This window comes from Colossoma macropomum, unplaced genomic scaffold (genome assembly GCF_904425465.1).
Source record: "Colossoma macropomum unplaced genomic scaffold, Colossoma_macropomum, whole genome shotgun sequence".
Taxonomy (NCBI): Eukaryota; Metazoa; Chordata; class Actinopteri; order Characiformes; family Serrasalmidae; genus Colossoma; species Colossoma macropomum.
In genome coordinates, this window is record NW_023494788.1 from 10,888,701 (window position 1) to 10,907,700 (window position 19,000).

Genomic DNA, 19,000 nt, shown 5'->3' on the forward strand with positions numbered 1-19,000 from the left:
TTTTGGTGTCAAATGCAAAATCAGCATTTAACTGATAAATAAATGATGACAATAGTATATAGCTTTGAGTTCTCCTTCTCCTTTAAACAACTTTGCAGACATCAGATTCATCCAGTTGTTGAAGAGGTCCGAAGCACAACCATCATTACAAAATGTTTTTAAGCATGTTGCATGCAATTACACATTTCCACCAGAGAGGTCTCCAAATCTTCAACCCTTATATAGGGCAGCTTTAACTTACAGTTAAAGCTTAATGTCAGGCTGAGAGTTGATGTTGCACAAGTTTTAGTAGTTTTTTTCGTGCCATGTTGATGTTGATATTTGAATTTTGGGGGGATAAAAAAACAGAGACATGCACCTTTCATGTAGTCTTCTGCTGTGAAATAAAACTTTATTTTCCTGTGATGTGTATAACTAGAGCTCTTTAGAATCAAGACATTTTTAACACATCAAAAATCAAACAGAATCTTAACCTCAGAATAAAAAACAGTGAACCTGAAGAATGTATCATTATACCCCTACACATTACTAGTAGTATCTGTTAATAAATGTATTAACATATCAAACCTACAATCATACTACACTGACCTGTTTTGAAATCCATGGTTAAGACACTGTAAGTGTAATTCCAATGTTGCTGTGCCCTCTAGTGGCCCACAAACCCACATTAACATTCACATACTGTATGTACACACCCCTACGATTTACTTTGGACAGATTTACAAGCCTTTTTATGTGTATGAAAAACTGCTGGGAGGTTATTCATGAGAGAGTGAAAGCAAATTTGTTTCATCGTGCTGCTGCTGTGATGCCAGTGTAAGTGATGAATAGTTATCCATCCATTTGCAGGGAGCTGCTGAGACAGCCTTGCTCTCTGATTAAGCAGAGGTTGGCTGGCGGGAGTCCACCTGCTCCTAGTGCCTACAGCTACACTGCGAAAGCACCAGAAAGAGCCAATACTGACAGGAAAAGCATGGTAAATATGTCACAAAAAAAGGCTTGATACTGTTTCACAATGTAAACCCTAATGGACAGAAATAGCAGATGTGAAGTAGTTGCTAATAAAAGTACAGAGGACAAAGTAATGCTAAAATCTACTTTTTTCAGACAAGAAAAAAAAAACAAGACAATATACATCACAAATTCAATTTTACATTGGTTTAGATTTTATTTGGAACGTCCTTTAGAGGAACTTACTGGTATCAGACCTTCATCTTCTGCAGTGAATCTCAGTCACAGACATGTGAGTTTTCAGTGAGGTATCAGGAAACTCTGTAGCTGGCACACTGTTATATTCCTAAACCTTTAGTAATGATCAGTATTTTTGATGCAGAATACATCAAAATGATTAACAATTCAAAGCTCACTTTTATTCAAGTTATCTTTTCTTTTGTAAAACACAGTAAGCCTTGACATACAGTCACACTGGCTTCCTTGCTTGTTGTACATTCTTCTCATTAGCATGCTGCTTTCCACACCTATTACCTTTACATATGATACATTTTACTTAATATTTTGTTAACATCACAAAAAATTCTCTCAGTGGACCTTAGCAATAAAATGCTACTATCAGGACTGATGGAAGCTACAATTAGCACTGCTTGAGTTCTAAAGTTCTGAAGTTCAGCGTAGTTAAGTTCAGTATAGTTTTCTGGCCACTGCTAATTTTAACATAGAGAATAATTATTTTATACCATTTACATTCTCACTCTGTAATTTAGTCCAGGATCAGCCTTATTCTGTGCCTAGAAGACCTTCCTGTGTACTCATAACTTGCTAAGCCTGTGTTGAAGTTCACGTCGAAAGTTTCTGATTGGATTGTCCACATCAAAGCCAACCTCATACTCTGGTTTCCTCTCAAACACTAAAACAGCCAACAGTATAGTCAGAGCTGCTGTTAATCCCCAGATTTGATGGATCTTGTCTGTAAGAGGGTCAGTGAAGATGAAACTGTGCGTCATGCCACCTACGTTGGGTACAGGATAGGCCGAGTGATGAGTATTCTTCAAGAAAAACTCCAGAGGAACAGAGAACACATCACTCACTTCAGCTGGGTTTGGACGGGCTTGGAAAGACTCGCTAATGAAACCCACCACAGGGGTCACCAGAAGTCCCCTCTGTGGAAAATGTGGCATGACATATGGAAGGCAAGGAGAAAAAAGACATTTGTATTAGATGTTAACAATGTTAGACATAGTTTTGTTACAATAATACATATGGTATGGTTGGTCCTGGGTATTGCTGGTGTATATTTCCCCAACACTACACAATACATGAATGTTTCCATAGGTTTTCCCTGTCAAAACCAGTGTCCTTGAACTGAGAAAATGTCCTTGCTTTCATTTCACTTGTCATGGTAACCAACACATTTACCTACAATCATCTATTTATTCTATAGCCATTTAGCCCTTCCCATTCACCCTAAATTTGTTTAATGCTGCCCATTCACACTGAAGTTTTAAGGAGTGTTTCAGCCTGGACTGCTTTTTAAAAAAGGGATCGTGCAGGGCAGCCAATCAGAACAAGATCATTTACATATATCAATCTTAGATTAGAAAATGGTCATGTAAACAATGACTTTTTTGATACATAAATGCACAAAAACATCACAATTAGACATTAAGAAAATACAAGCCAAAAAGGAACAAATCTCAAACTATATGACATAGGGAAACGTACCTGATTCAAGACTGGAATGAGTCTGCAAACTACTTCTACTCCATCAGGAGGAAGGCCAATCTCCTCCTCTGCCTCTCTTAAGGCAGTGTCAATTTCATCTCGATCATTTCTGTCAGACTTCCCCCCAGGAAAGCACACCTCTCCTGCATTGTGTTTGAGCTGAAAAAAGGAACAGATTAAAGAGATTTCTTAAGGACTGAAATGTTACAGCAGGTAAGGGTGTTGAACAGGGGTGTAATGATGCATCACAATGTTGTGATATTGCAAGACAAAACTGTGACAATCTGCATTCTATTGATTTAATGCAAGTACATTGCTTAAACAAGTGTGCAAAACAATCAGCACCAATCAGCATTTCACTACAGAACTCCACCTGCCTTACAGCTCCAGTGTATTTAGTACGCAGTTCAACAACATGATTATTGTCATAATTTTACTGAATATAACACTAAAAACATTAACCAAAATCACAGGCTGAGTGTATCTTTATACCCCTAATGTTAACCCATTTTCTCTTTAATAAAACAAAAATAGGGTTCTAAAAAAGTGTTATACAGGTTATTGATGATTCACATAATGGGAGTAAAGCTGCTCAATGGATTTTACCAGACAAGAAAGAATTGCGAGAATGCCTAGAGTGTGTAAAGCTGTGTCAAGGAAAGGGGGGCTACTTTAAAGAATCTAAAATAGAGGACTTTGGTTTGTTAAACATTTTTTGATCACTGCAAAGTTTCTTTTTTTCATAGATTTGATATCATCACTGTTATTCTAAATATAAGAGAAGACAGTAAAAATAAAGAAAAAGCCTTCAATATGTGGCTGCTGCCATGTTTCAGTTTTTGACATAATGTGAATATACCTGTTGCCCTTGTGTGGTATATATATATATATATTTATTTCTCTGTAATGCTAATCCAGGTAGATTTAGTCTCAATTTCTATATTTTATGAATGTTTATATATCAGCATCAGCAAATACAAAAGCTCACACTAATTGAGACTGTAATAAGTTATGATAACCCACTTATGTAATAAGCATGTTAAAGACCCCCAATTAGCACTAGGTTTCATCCTGATTATTGACTGACTAAGGCGATTGTGTAAGCTACATTTATAAGCTATTTGCTCACTGACAGTTAAAGTTGCCAGGTATTCAAATCCAGTTTTTCAAAGGCATCTAAAGAAACATCAAGAGAAAATTCATTTTGAATTTGTTAAATCAGTCACTAGCAGTAAATCAATGGCACCATCTTAATGGCAAATCACTCTGGGCACCAGAGGGTTCAATCCACAGCCATGACTGTCCAATAGACATGGCACTTCTCACACTGTCCTGACTTTTGGCTTGTTTGATGGTTAGGGGCCCCTTAAAATCCTGCATTTGTTTAAACTGTAACACAGTTGAGCTGAAGTCACTCTGGGTTCAGCTCAGAGTTCCCTAAACAAAAGTAGACAAATATAATCTCGACAGTCTTCTGATAGGAGAAAACAAAAGAAGTGAGTGACAGGCCGAGTGACAGCTCTGTCGCCATTACAGTGGAATTACAAATGAATTATCTATTAATTACTCTACAGTAAGACTACTGACAGGTGAGACAGGCAGAATTAGCCTAGATGTGAGCAAAGTTCACTCACTTCAGTGGAGCGCACGGTCATCAGCACCTGTAGCTTCCCTTCTCTCACGAACAGAGGAATCAGCACTGAAGCTTTGGTCAGGGCAGGTAAAGGCAGTGACTCCTCTCCAACAGTGCATTTACTTAAGCGCTCTATGACCTTTTTCTTAAGGTCCATTGTACCAACTCAGACAGCTGGTCCGAGGACTTTTATTAAGCTACTACACTACCAGAGCCGTGAGTCCACTCGGGTCATTGATCGTCTGATTCAAAAACACTTCTTTTAGGTCAGCTCTTATCTCTTGTCGATGTATTAGATGTAAGAACAGGAAAAACTAGAACGGACCAGGAAAACGCGTGTTGAAAAATACCGGGCGGTGCATTATGGGAAATGTAGTTCAGTCTGGGGTTTAACACATGGGGCAAACCAATCCAAAAACTACAATTTAGTTAATGGACAGAAGGGAGCACCCTGGAAAGATGGCTTCATGGTGCTGATTTTGTTTCATTCATTTATATTAAAAATGTCCTGGAAAGTCGACACCCTGCCTCAATGGTAAGCACGTTTAGTAATGTTGAAATAACATGGATGCCTGCACGATAAAGTCAGCGCAATATCGTCCTGTTTTGGTACGTTAGCAGTTTAGCTAGATGGCTACCGGGGTAGTGTTTAACGGGATCCGGATGCAGGCAGGGCTATGATAAAAATGTTTAAATCAAAGCTGAAGATGAAGTCAGTTGATAAGAGATAAAGCCTAGCGTGCCTGTCTGCATCCACATTGTATCACAGGAAAGGAAAGGGTAACGTTAAGTTATCGATATTCTGTTATGAATTCCAACAGCTAGCATTATAATAGGTTCCTGTATCAGGTGATTAATTAAATAATGCATACATATCATATCAGCATATGCACATAGCATTGATTCATATCTAAAGATAATTGCTGTACAAAGGACGGTTGATGGCTTGCATATCCTTTGTGGGACATTTCTGTCCTGTTCTTTTATTATAAGACTTGCTTGCCCAGAAACATTAACACTTCTTTTTGTTTATGTCATTTTAGGTAGTGGACAATTCCTCTGGAGTCAACAGGAGTTTGAACGAGTCTAATGAAAGCAGTGAAACAACATTTGAAGCAGATGTGAAGACTAAAGTGAGGTCTGCTCTGGTTCCTGCTTCCCTGCTGCTTTATAGCCATGTCTGGGGTTAATACTGCATGTTTCATTTGTGGATGAGCACATGAATGCAGTGATGTTACATTTCACCAACATCATCAGTGAAATATGAATATGTTCTCTCTTCTCTCAGCGTGTTCTTCTGGTTTGTCCAGGATGCAGTCTCACCGGCTGTGTGAGGAGGAACAGCAGCACCCTCTGCTGGAACAGGTTGCTAGTCCAGCCTCACTGAGGGAAGCAACTGCTCGTGTATGGTTCATTCAGGATGGCTGTGGTATGGTCTGTGCCTTCATCACCTGGTTCCTGGTGCTTTATGCTGACTTTGTCGTCACCTTCGTCATGCTACTGCCCTCTAAAAGCGTGGCATATGCTGTGGTCAATGGGGTGCTGTTCAACTGCCTGGCTGTCCTGGCACTGACCTCCCACCTGCGCACAATGCTCACAGACCCGGTAAGGAAAAGTGCAACAGGCCTGCACCATTTTCTTTTCACAGCACTTCAGCTACTGTAAGGTTCGATATACGTATCTTCACACTTATCTTGTTGAACTAGTAAGCATGAGTTCGTCTGACTGCACCCTGCCAGTTACAGCATTTTTCAACCTAATCTCTAACAGGCGGATCTGTAATATAATCGATTACCACAAGGAATAATTTAAAAATGTTTCCCTGCACTCAAAAAAGAAAAGATAACTTGTTGACTTGATACATACTGATAATAAAAGCAGATTTAGGTTAGAAAAACGCTGGAGTACTTCTTTAACACAGAGGGCGGAGTGAGTGAGTTATAGAACGGGTTGGGGTGGGTGATATGGCAAAAATATCAACTCATGATTCCTAAAGATATTTTCGGAATACACAATATTTTTTTAAAATATTTTGTTTACAAACGATACCAACAAAATGCTTGGAAAAGCATATTGTGTAGCATGATAATAAAATTGATCATGATAACAATAAAATATCATCATGTTGCCCACCTCTAGCAGGGATGAATTTCAGTCATATTGTGTTTCTGATTTCTTCCAGGGAGCAGTCCCTAAGGGTAACGCTACCAAGGAGTACATGAGCAGCTTGCAGCTAAAACCAGGAGAAGTCCTTTACAAGTGCCCGAAATGCTGCAGCATCAAACCACAAAGAGCGCATCACTGCAGGTGAGGAAGGCACCAGGGCCCCAGCTGAAGACAATTATGGGACAAAAAACAAGACGGCAACAACAGAAGATGTTATTTACTGTCATTTAATAATTATATCCTACAACCTGCGTCATAGTGCTGTTTTTTGTTATGTTTATCTGCTGTGCTTTCTGTTCTTCTGCAGTATCTGTAAGCGCTGCATTCGAAAAATGGACCACCACTGTCCCTGGGTGAACAACTGTGTGGGGGAGAATAACCAGCGCTTTTTTGTTCTCTTCACTGTAAGTATGGAGACAGCTTATTGATGATGATGATGATGATGATGATTATAGGACTTGATACTTTTCCATTGCCCTTTAAACCCAACACTTTGTTTCCTTGTTGTTATAAAGGCATAACATACATTATATTTTAAAACAGTCACAGAAAATGTACAGTAGTTACTGAATAATAAGTCTCAAGGTTAATAACTGAACAATTAGCCTGAAGTTAAGTTCTAGACTACTTTTCAGAAGTAACCCTACAGGTTGGTTTCCGGTTTTATGTTGGAGCTGATTTTAAGAGCAAAGCTGAAGGATCAGACCGTGTTGATAGACATCAACTTCTTTTGCACTTTCTGGAGGGCACTTAACATTTTATCACTAACTTTTGAAGGGATTGCTTGTCAGTTCTGTTAGATAGACTCCTGCAGGAGCGCCCCAGTCCTGGAGATCTACTGCTACTGCTACAAATAAACTGTATTTATATAGCAACTTTCATAGATTAAAGTGCAGGGACTGAGGACTTTACAATGACAAAGGCAAATAAAAGCCAGCATAAAAGAAGAAACAGAAAACAGTGAAGGTAAAAACATATATATATATAAATAAGTATAAAACATAAGATAGTGATATGAGACAACAAGAAATAGCATATAATAAAAACATTTAAAGTTTAAAATAAAATAATAATTAAAAAATATTTGCTATAAAAGGTCAAATGATACCATAAATAAAACCAGCTGGAAAGTTGGAGATGAACTCTGCAAGGATCAGGATTGGGCCTCCTGCACTACCGACTACAAGCTAAGTCTCTTCTTCTGTCTACCTTCCATTTTCTGTAGATGTACATAGCTGTGATCTCCACCTATGCTCTGGTCCTGAGTGTGCTTCAGTTTTTCACATGTGTCAGGACTGATTGGAGCGGTGAGTCAGTTCATTAGATGCAGACAGTGTACTGCACAAATATCATGTACACCATTTTGTAATCATATCTGTGTATTTGTATTCATTGTGCATTAACCATTATCCTCCTTTATTATGTCAGAATATAATGATGGAAAATTGCAGAGGACTCTTACAGGCAGAAAATAAGAATAATAATAAAAATAACATTTTTTAAGTATGTGTTTTTTTCACTTCTGCAGAATGTAGTGATTTTTCTCCCCCTGTGGCTGTGCTGCTGATAATCTTCCTCTTCTTGGAGGCTATCCTCTTCCTCACCTTCACTGCGGTGATGTTCAGCACACAGATCCAGTCCATCTGCAGTGATGAGATGGTGAGCCTCACTCCCACACTGTCTAATTATTCAGCTTTCATCTGCTCTAGAGAGAAACACGGCTTAGGTTAATACTGTTCGACAAGATCATTTTCAAGACTCACTTATAGGTAATTTATTTTCCCCTCAGGACAATACAAGTTGAGCTTTGGTGTCCTAATTTAAATTGCAACTAAAAATGAATGGGTAATTATGGCTCTGTATGTATATTTGTGCATGAGGATTTGTGCATTTGAGATAAGTGGAAATGTACGTTTTTTCAGTGAATTGTTCCATGAAATCTCTTATGCATCAACTACCAAAAGACTTTGGTGTTGAACAGTTCAGTTCATCATCACAGAAATTTGCGTGTATTATATTAACCATAGTTATACACTAACCAAAAGTATGCAGACACCTGTCCGTTATAACTGCAGGAAGGCCTGGCTCACTTTGTCTATAGGGACATAGTCGTGCTGGAACAGGAAAGAGCCTCCCCCAAATTGTTGCCAGAAAATTGGAAGCATATAATTGTCTAAAATGTCTTTGCATGGTGTAGCATTAACATTACACTTCAATGTAATCAGTGGGTCTAACACAAACCCTAAAAACAATCCCAGACCATTATTCCTCCTTTATCCTGCTAAACTGTACTGCTGGCGATATGCAGTCCGGTAAGTAGCGTTCTCATCGCATCTGTCAAACCCAGATTCATCCATCAGACTGCCAGATAGTGAAGCGTGATTCATCACTCCAGAGAACACGTTTCCACTGTTCCAGGGTCCATTGGCCCTTGGAATTGCACTTGGTGATCTTAGGCTTGTGTGCAGCTGGTCAGTCATGGAAATCAATTTCATGAAGCTATCGAGCTCAAGACTTCAACTTTTAAAGAAATCAGAGGGAAAAGCTATCCCTTACTAGTTTATTTTATCTATTTGTTTAATTCTTGCTAATTTACTGGCAAATGATTTGTCGTTAAGACCATTGAAAGCTTAATATTTTGCTACTTTGGGCTTGGCCCATTTTTTGCACAGGAGTGTGTATTAAACTAGCAAATAAAAAGAAGTTGTGCACTGAAATTTAGTTTGTTCCCTGTGTTAACTTAAATCAACACAACATAGTTTTACTGGATGTGTTTAAACTTTGTGTACGACTGTAACGTGCAAATTTCTGTAGTGATAAATAGCTTCACTATTACAAAACAAGTGTGTTTTGTAAGTTCTTTTTAAATGATAAATATCATTTAAATCTAAAAGTATGTAAACCTTTATGTAACGTGTATGTATGTGCGGTGCTGTCGTCTAGGTGGCTGAGCGGCTGAAGGATGAGAAGCTCAAGAAAGGCAGACGTGTGCGGTGGGAGAGCATGAAGACTGTGTTTGGAGGGCAGCCATCTTTAGTCTGGATTAACCCTTTCGCTGGGCTGCGACTGAGAAAACTCATCACCTCACAAACCCTGAGGGCTGGACCTGAATTTTCTGTCTGACACACACACACACACACAATGTGGGAACAAATATTGCTACTGATGAGCAAAATGCTGCTCCCACTGAGCATATGTGGGCTGCCTCAACATCAAGGTTATGAATGCAGAGAGTCTGAATAGCTGTTGTATGAGTTGAGCGGGAATTTGGAACATATTCAACTCAGTAGAGACCTTTACATCAAGAACAGTTGTTTATCCTATAGTTTGAAGGCAGAGTTTAAGATATCTGCTTTTTTATCCTAAAGACTATTTTTTATACTTTGTATCATTTTTAATTTTGTGAAATTATTTATTTACTTAGTTTGTTAATTTTGCATTTAATCATTTGGTGTTGTGCTTTATGTTATGTCTTAATTAATAGGCATCAGGGTGATCAAAAGGTATCAGATGTTTGGTTTATGTTATATACTGTGGTTTTAATTTTATTTTTAACACATTTTTTTTAAAGAATGCTTTTCAAATTCTCCATTGCGCACTGTTCCTAAGAGTTTATATCACCCGTGTGGTCAAATTGTACTACCTCTTAAATCCACATTGTGCTAAATGTCTTGCTATACTTACATATTTCACTCCCAAAAACCAAGACTTACTGACCCTTCATTGTTTCATCACAGTGTTAATTGCCTTAAATGACGTCTCCGACAATTTTGTCATTTTACACAATCAACCTGTTTATGTACAGACTGACACTGGTGCAAAATCAGTAAGAACTCTACTGTGGAGCTATAATGAGTATTTTTTAATTTATGAGTCTTTACAACTATTCAGATTGTGCACATTTTACAGCTCAAAGCCTCTCAGGATTATTGCCATAACTGACTTTTACTACTGATATATTTGTATATTCAGTTTGTAATTTGGATTAGTGCTCTAATTTGAATTTGATCATTAGACATTGTCTGAATTAACTGCCAGGCTGCTAGTGTGGTAAATGGAAAGCACTCATTGTACCATCCAGTGTATTTTTCTTTTTTACTGTGTTGCAGTGTCACACAGTACTGTGCCAGAGACTGTCCTTCATTTATTTACTTTCCAGTCAAAACAGTCAGTAAGTATTGAACAGGAATTTACACAGAAGCCTCAACAATTAAATATAATATCAAAAATTTCAGCTTTTGTCTTCATTATAGCTTTCATTATGTTTTTAAGGTTTGCTTTCAGTTTTTCTGAGAAATCTGCAGGGATATTTTTCAGAAGTTCAGTCTTAGAAGTTGGTTGCATATTCTCCTTCTCATGATCCAAGTATTCCCAAACACATTCCGTGATGTTGGGATCTGGACTCTGAGCACTCTGTGGTCAGTCCATTGGCTTCTTTGTTTTATTAGGAAACTTCCTTATTTTTTGTCTGTTTCCTTTTCTCAGTAACGACTTATTGACATAAGACACATCCATTGAGTTGTCTTCTCACAGTGGAATGATGGACAGAAACACTTGTGGATGTTTTCAGATCTGAATCAAGAGTAGAGCTTGATTTTCTCCTCTCTCTCAAAGATGATGTCCAGTTGTTAGGTTATTTCATTTTTGGAGACTCTTTTTCAGTTATTTTCCTTTCTCTTTCCTCTTCCTTACACAAGTGGATTACCTTATATCTAATGTCCTCAGAAATATCTCCTGAAAAATGAATAACTTACACTTGGCTGTTTTAACTGGCTTTCCCACTGTAACTATTTATGTATTATGCGGTCAATGTAGGTATGTGAAGTGTACTAACACGTTTAAAAGTGTGGTTTAGTGGGGGGGAGCCAGCAGCACCTGGGTCCTAACATGAATTTTCCCACTCATAGACACTGTGGACGCTCTGTGAGCCACACGTCAGGTTCAGAGTTAATAATCTGCTGATGTTTCAGAGTGAGGCTTCAGTACCTCACAAGCTCAGACGTCTTCACTCAATAAACAGGTCACCAGACACGCTCTCTGCAGTTCTGTAATGTTAGCTGGGTGGTGGTGGTGGTGCTGTGTCCTCCTGCTGTTGTTAGGATGGCAGTGTGGCGGAGCAGTGAAGGACCTGCGGCCTGATGTGTCTGACCAGGAGCTGTTCTGGGGGGCAGATCAGTATGACTTTGCTATCGTGCTCCCTGCCTCAGGCCTCGAGTGCTTCTGGCATTTTGCTCACCAAGGAGAACGCTTCTACCTCGACTTTATGGTAATATGACCATATATGACCACGGCTATGGCTATTAACAGTGACACTTTGGTGTACATGTGGATGATGTATATTTTATGTGTTCTGTTGTGAGTGATGTGTTGCTGTTGTAGTGATTGAACAGGTTATATTTCAGTTATAGTAGTGGTGTTAATTACTCGGTACTTGGTACACAACGTGTTTTCTGCAGGAAAAGTAAAAGATAATGCATTTTATTTCATACAGGTCAGAACACCTCAGTGAGTTATTGCCACCACCATATGGTCATTCACTGAGGGGAGTCCAAATAGTGTTTTTAACAGTTGGCATATTATGTGAATCTTATTAATTCATTCTGGAAACAGGAATAATGTATACAGACTACCATTCAACTATTTAGAATCACTTTTCATATTTATAATTGCTTTTATTTTTATTCAGTATCATGTACTATAAGCCATACACCAGAAAGTATTTGAAGATATTTTATTCAATACATCAAGTGTTTTTTTTTTTTGAACAGCCGGATGTAATAATAAATGATGAATAGTATACTGTAATAATTTATTTACAATCATTTCTTTAGAAGTTATCTACCTCATGATTTGTTCATCACTTTTCAGCTACAAGGCATTCTGGATAAAGATTTTATTATAACTTCATTCTCAATGTTATGCAACTTTCAGTCATTATAGAATCATCAGCAGCTCTGTTCATCATTCTGAACATATAGAATATTTTATTCATTTTTTACAAATGAGTTGAAACCTATGATGTGTACCAACATCTTAATAGCATCATTGTCTGTATGGATCTGCAACAAAATGTTTTATGTGAATGATTTGATATTAATTAAATACTGATTATATTAATGATTTGATAATAACATTAATAAATTAGTGATTGCAACCTCTAAAGTTCAGTCTTAGAAGTTGGTTACACCTGTGGTTTTTCACAATCCAAGTAATCCCAAACACACTGAATGATGTTAAGGTCTGGACTCAGATAGGGCTTCTTGACAGCTACACATCCTTTCAGACTCTTAGTGTTGTCTTCCCACAGAGGAAGGAGAGACAGAAACACTGATTTTTTTTCAGATCTGAAATAAGAGTGAAGCTTGATTTTCTCCTCTCTCTCAAAGATGAAAGAAGTACTGTTTGTCTAATGGGGACAATTTTGGTGGTCTACAAGGTCTCACAAGGTTGTTAGGAATCTTATTTTCTGTCTATGTTTAAAAAAAATTTTTGAACCCCAGTTTTGGAAGCCAAACTGTTCAAAAGGTTGCATTCACTAATATATACCACTAATATCTGTCATCACTGTCAGAGCAAAAGGTCTCCAAAATATCAACTTTTCAAAGAGGGAAAATACATTCTAAACACATAATGGAAGTTAATATAGAAAAAAATCCAAGTAATTATGGACCATAATACACTGGTGTAGTGTTCCCACAGTATAAAAGGCAGGGTAAGGAAAAGGATTTTCCCAATAGCAAAGTTATTTTTTCAATCACTGAAGTCTTTAGTAATAAGTGTTTTATGAACTCAATGTGATGTGAAGTCATCAGTCATCTGCATGTGGCTTGTTTAGGTTCAGTGGGTGACCGGAGTGGCCAATGACAGGCATCTCTCAGTCACTGTCAATGCTCCAAGTGGCCTTATCGTGGGCTCGGCAGATGATGCTAAGGGTCAGATTGCCTTTAACGCTAGAGAGACTGGTGAGTGAGTGAGAGAAGCTGGTTTGTACTGTCATACATTAGCCAAGTGTGCCAAAGATGATTCTGTCTCAAATTCTCAATATCTCAACATTTGCATTGTTTATTCCAGTACAAAACAAATTTTAGAGTCCCAGAGAACACAGTAAAACATTAAAAATGTTTGCATGATACTACTTTAGTGTTATATTAAACATCCAACAAAGCTTGCATGACAAATATGATATAAATATGATAAAACATGATTTTAAAAACTGCTGATCAGACCTATTTGAGAACTGTGTGGGCATGGCTAACGAGCAACTTGATTGACAGCTCTCTGTCCAACATTCCTAGCCTGCTCAGCCACTCATACAGAACTAAAATCATTATCCAACTTTTATGTGACGGTAACCAGACGAAAAAAGTTACGTATGAACAGATGTGCAGACGGACGAATGAAACAACACAGGTTATGCTTTTGGTTATGCTGGATTAGCTTTAGCTCGCTAAGTTTCTCTGACTTTGAAACTGTGATATATAATGGTCATTTATTGGTCATTGGAACATTGTTCAAAGGGTAAACTTAGTACATGTTTACTGTTTGCCTGCAAGAACAAGATTAACCTAATTAGAAAGGAAACACAGATTTAGGTACTCTGGGTCTTTAAAGAACAAAAAAAGGTTACAGTAGAAACGGTTCCTTTAAAGAATGAAAAACATTATAACTTCTCCAAAGTCTTTGGTCAATTGAAAATAAAGTAGTTACTGCTGATATAATAATGTGAATTATTATGATGGTTATTGCTTCTTTTATATTTACTTTTTTTTCTTATACATGCTTGGATATTTATTCCAGGTTTCTATCAGATGTGCTTCAGCAACTTCCACAACCGCTTTGGTAGCATGCAGATTTTTCTGAACTTTGGTGTGTACTATGAAGATTCAGAGGATGTCAAAAAACAGAAAGAGGAAGAGGAGATTAAGAAAGAGCAGGACAGGAAGCACTTGAATGACACACTCACTACTATTGAGGTAAGTTAAAGCATGGATTTATAATCATGAAGAAGTGTCTTTTCATCGCTTTTCTGGTATTTCTTTTCAATTTTGGACGAATAGAAGTGCTATAGTTTAAAATAAATAAAAAACCTTGTTGTAGTGTAGTTATAATTCCAGACTTTTCCCTGAAATGGTCAATTATTTGCACAGGAAAGCTCCTCCCACGTGCAGGCCTTTGTCTTCCACATGTGGCGTTACTATAACTTTGAGCGAATGAGGAGAGGGGCAGATTACTACCTGCTCCAGTCCAACTCCAACTACGTCAGCACCTGGTCAGCCGTCCAGAGCTTCGTCATCATCATGGCTGGGTACCTGCAGCTCTTCTTCCTCAAGAAGCTGTTCGACACCAAGACCACCACAGAGACAGACAAGCCCCGCTGCTGATCTGAGCCTTTACACTTGATAAGGGTGTTTGCTCAGATTATTTTTTAATCACCTTCCTATTGTTCCATTTCCTGTCTGTTTCTTCTCAGTCACACATGCATGAGACTGAATAAAGCTTACAGTTGTCTCAAATTGCTTGGATTTTTTCAGTATAAACATATATATATATATATATATATATATATATATATATATATATATATATGTATATATATTTTAGGTCCTCACTTTCTCGTATCTTCTGCATCTGTTTTTAAAAGCGTGTTTTAAAATATGATAGTTGTCATAACGTAATGTGGTGTATTTGCTGAGTAAAGTTAATCATTTCCCAGACCCTTATGTTTCACACCAATCTGCACATGGGGCTAATGCTGCCCCACGAGTCCTTAATCAGAGAGCAGGGCTGTGTGTGTATGTGGTATGAGCCTGAGACATGCACTCTTTAATCCTCCTCATCCTGCTCATTTTGGGATATGAGAGTGAGAGTCAGAAGACTACATCAGATGAAGGTCGCAAAGGTCATCGCCTCCTTCAGTGGTCAGATCATTATGACTTTGCCGTCCAGCTGTCTGGCAAAGAGTCGCAATGCTACTGGCACTATGCTCGTCAGGACGGCCGTTTTTACCTCTCTTACATGGTGAGTTTAAATCGCTTGTAGAAATGAATCTTGCAGATTTCTGATTGAGTTGCATTTGGCTCCCACTGAATATGCTGAGTCGTATGTTTGGGGAAGCTCACTTTGCTTGAGGAATAAATCTACTAGGGTTTTAGTGAAGTGCTGTGTTGTAATAAGTGGACAGGAACAATCTTTTATAACGTTGAATGACCTTGCCTTGGTTGTCCTCTTATCAGAAAAAGTATGCTGTTCACTTATCTGATGTGTTTTTTTCTTCGAGACTGCAGATTGCACAGCTCTCTTAAAGCCGCATTACTAAAGAACTGAAAGTCAGACCCCCACAAACAATAGAGTTAAAACAATGTCTTTAACTCCCTGCTAAGATATGAAGCCATATAGTACAGTTGGAACATTCTCTAGTGTTTTTAATTCATTAAAAGGAAAATATCAGTCACAAAAAATGCTAGATAGCACATTTTATAACACACTCAAAAAATGAAATCAGTTTACGCTCATTGATATTACTCAACAAATGTAACTCAGTGAAACTAATTTAGTCGTGTTGCTTCAAACAAATTAAGTTGTCAGAATGACATCACAAGTATGTTTGGTTAACGCAATCTCATCAGAAACTCATCATGTTTCCCATTGGCTCCTGGCATCATCTGTTTGCATCTATTTTTAACTGTTTTACTTGTTTTGCTCCCCCCTCTTCATGCTTTTTATCCCCCCAATATCTACCATTTTGTGCATATCTTTCTGATACTCCACAGTTTACTGCCTAACTATATTGTTTGACTGTAACAGCAAATTAACCTGAAACCTACTGCTGAGCATAATTCTACAACAGCTCAACAGCACAGTGAGAACTTGACAGTGAAATTATGATGATGAAATTATGTAGGTCTAAATTAGATCTGGTTACTTTATGTTCTATTTCTGCTTTAATTATTAGGACATAAACATATGAAGTTGATTGTTGGAGTGGTATGTAAAAATGATCAGTCCAGCTAATTAGAACTCACTTGATTTACTTGAATTCATTGAGTACACATTAATCAACTGAGCATCTTAAAAGCTGACATATCATTTTTAAGTAAATCCAACAGTTGATTTCTTGATTTCAAAGTTCTTTCATACTAGAATTGTTAAAAAAACATATGTGGTTAGGCCTGTGTCTTGCCTTGCCTTTTAGGCAATGCTTTTATATTCTGTTCTACTTATTAGAAATCATACTGAATGGCCTGTGGAACAAAGAATTATGTACATTCACTTCAATGTTTCCAAAGATACTGAAATTTTTTGGAGAAATCATTTAATTGCCTATATATTCCTCAGACCATGTTATAATATTGTACTCAGTTGGTTTAGGGTTTTTACAGCTCTTGAGATGCTGTTATATTTGCTGTGGTTATATGTGCTGTGTGTGCAGGTTCAGTGGGTGTCTGGGATGATTGGAGACAGACACCTAGCGGTCTCCATTCACTCTCCTAAAGGCATCCTCGTCTCCTTCGTGGATGATGCTACAGGCCAGATGAGCTTCCAAACAACAGAGACAGGTGGAATACATTTCTCAGCCAACATGACAAAGACCATAAGTATCCTATATTTATCAGTTCTGCTGAGCTCAACAATGACATGCCAAGTTAAAGAGTAAAGTAAAGAAACTGATCCTAGATTTACTATACTTATTATATATCATTAGGATATAGAGAGTGTAAAAAAACATGACTAATCTGTCTGAAGGTGACAATTTAGCTGCATTGATCCATTTGGAATGTTAAAATCAACTATAACTGAGTTTAATAATAAAAAAAGAAACAAGTATATACATTTTTTTTATTTTTCTATCATTTGAGCTCAGCAGCTGCCCTTTACACTATAATTTCATTGCTCCAAAACTCTCCTTACATTAACAGACATTAAAAGAAAAGAATGTTTTTGCCCTCTCATGCAAATTTTTTTGGACAATGGCGATATCATAGTATTGTGCTGAGAATGATCCACCACCCAAATGATACCTCCTCTATGGTGGTCCTGTCTTTCGAAGAACAGTATAAAAGGGGAACAGACAGACTTTAGTCTGTAAGTGTAGAACTACAAAGTGAACCTACAGTATATGGTAAGTGGAGCTGTTAAAATGGACAATTAATGTAGAAGCAAGTACTTAATGAAGTGGCCGATCAGTGTATAATATAGTATATTATAGTATTTACTATAACAGTATGATATGATACTACTATATTATTATAGTATACAACATTTTAAGCATAAAAAATTTGTATTTAGTGTATCTTTTAAAATTATTCTGTATCATAGGAAAAAAATTAGTGAGCTGAATCGAGTTGTGGTGAAACTACATATTTCATTGTAATCAAACTGAATCATTGTTAAAGATTTTCCCCTCTAATAAATATGAGCCAATATGAGTCACTGCTTGATATATAATATAAATAATATATATAAAAAAAGAAAAAACACTAGTCCAAAGAGAGCTCTAAGGGTTATTTTCATTCTCTCTGTAGGTTTTTATCAGATGTGTTTAGCCAACCTTCACAACCGTTTTGGAGACATGCGAGTCTTTCTGAACTTCGGTGTGTACTACGAGGAACTTACAGAGGCCCAGAAGGAGATTGACATGGAAGAAGGCATTCTGAACAGCACTCTTTCCAACATGCAGGTACAGAGAAAGTGTCTGGACTGAATCCCTTCATATTACAGCCACTGAAAATTGAATCGAATGCCCTCTTAATCATAGGTATGTTTATATGTGTTTCCAATGTAGCTTTAAGTCTAGTTTATGCCTCTTATAACATACAATAGGCCATTCATAATATACACTGAAAGTTGCCTGTGTTAATCCTCGTTCATGCAGGTATGTTACTTGCTTTTATTGTGACTGTCTCTTTGTTTGCCCAGGACATTTCAAATAAGCTACGCATACGAATCCAGCACGTGTGGCGCTTCTATAATGTAGCACGAATGCGCAGAGGGGCTGACTACTACCTGCTTCAGTCCAAGTCCAACTACGTGAACACCTGGTCCGTCCTCCAAAGCTTCATCATCGTCATGTCCGGTTACCTCCAGCTCTTCTTCCTCAAGAGGTTCTTCCGGACAGAAAGTGACCGGCCCCGCTGCTAAGAAAGAGAAAGAGCTCCAGTAAAACCAGCTTATATGCTTTTTATTTGCTTTTATTTGCTCTCTTTATTTTGTTATTATCCTAAATCATTAATCATATGATATAAAGGCATCAGATAGAGATTAGGTTGAAAAATGCTGGAGTTTGCCTTTAGACCTGATGTGCTTCATATATCTGATTCTGCTTTAAATCTTTTATTAAAAATATAAACAGTACACCAGCGACTCAGTAGCAAGTCTATCAGTGGTTCATTAAACACAAACTGCCATCATTCTGACTAGACTGTGACTTCCATTTGCTTCCATGAGGCATGCAAAACATATCATAGCATTTATGATAAACAGTTTTATTTCAGAGTCAGAATTATGAACTTGGATTTCTAAGTG

At 37.5% G+C, this 19,000-nt stretch overlaps 4 protein-coding genes across 6 annotated transcripts; 3 read left to right on the forward strand and 1 right to left on the reverse strand.

Annotated features, from left to right (window-relative positions):
* Nucleotides 1-366: 366 nt before the first annotated feature.
* On the reverse strand, nt 367-4,619 carry nudt7 (nudix (nucleoside diphosphate linked moiety X)-type motif 7). The gene is made up of 3 exons (XM_036568408.1): nt 4,314-4,619; nt 2,680-2,838; nt 367-2,117 (listed from the first exon to the last, which is right to left on the reverse strand). The coding sequence occupies exons 1-3, from the start codon at nt 4,467-4,469 to the stop codon at nt 1,767-1,769; spliced, it is 666 nt and encodes a 221-aa protein (XP_036424301.1). The 5' UTR covers nt 4,470-4,619; the 3' UTR covers nt 367-1,766.
* Nucleotides 4,323-10,596, forward strand: LOC118806807 (palmitoyltransferase ZDHHC7-like). 3 transcript variants are annotated; one of them, XM_036568407.1, is made up of 8 exons: nt 4,323-4,399; nt 5,356-5,450; nt 5,601-5,917; nt 6,495-6,619; nt 6,786-6,882; nt 7,704-7,785; nt 8,007-8,137; nt 9,422-10,596. In XM_036568407.1, the coding sequence occupies exons 3-8, from the start codon at nt 5,624-5,626 to the stop codon at nt 9,599-9,601; spliced, it is 909 nt and encodes a 302-aa protein (XP_036424300.1). In that variant the 5' UTR covers nt 4,323-4,399; nt 5,356-5,450; nt 5,601-5,623; the 3' UTR covers nt 9,602-10,596. The 3 variants fall into 3 exon arrangements, with proteins under 3 accessions (XP_036424300.1, XP_036424299.1, XP_036424298.1); XM_036568406.1 differs by having other exon boundaries at nt 4,329-4,399; nt 5,623-5,917; XM_036568405.1 differs by lacking the exon at nt 4,323-4,399 and adding an exon at nt 4,753-4,847 and having other exon boundaries at nt 5,623-5,917.
* Nucleotides 10,597-11,412: 816 nt separating this feature from the next.
* On the forward strand, nt 11,413-14,991 carry LOC118806809 (transmembrane emp24 domain-containing protein 6-like). Its single transcript, XM_036568409.1, has 4 exons — nt 11,413-11,744; nt 13,314-13,440; nt 14,276-14,451; nt 14,626-14,991. Exons 1-4 carry the CDS (start codon nt 11,529-11,531, stop codon nt 14,857-14,859), a joined length of 753 nt encoding a protein of 250 aa, XP_036424302.1. The 5' UTR covers nt 11,413-11,528; the 3' UTR covers nt 14,860-14,991.
* Nucleotides 14,992-15,244: 253 nt separating this feature from the next.
* Nucleotides 15,245-18,787, forward strand: LOC118806812 (transmembrane emp24 domain-containing protein 6-like). Its single transcript, XM_036568416.1, has 4 exons — nt 15,245-15,496; nt 16,908-17,034; nt 18,001-18,155; nt 18,395-18,787. Exons 1-4 carry the CDS (start codon nt 15,293-15,295, stop codon nt 18,614-18,616), a joined length of 708 nt encoding a protein of 235 aa, XP_036424309.1. The 5' UTR covers nt 15,245-15,292; the 3' UTR covers nt 18,617-18,787.
* The last annotated feature ends 213 nt before the right edge of the window (nt 18,788-19,000 follow it).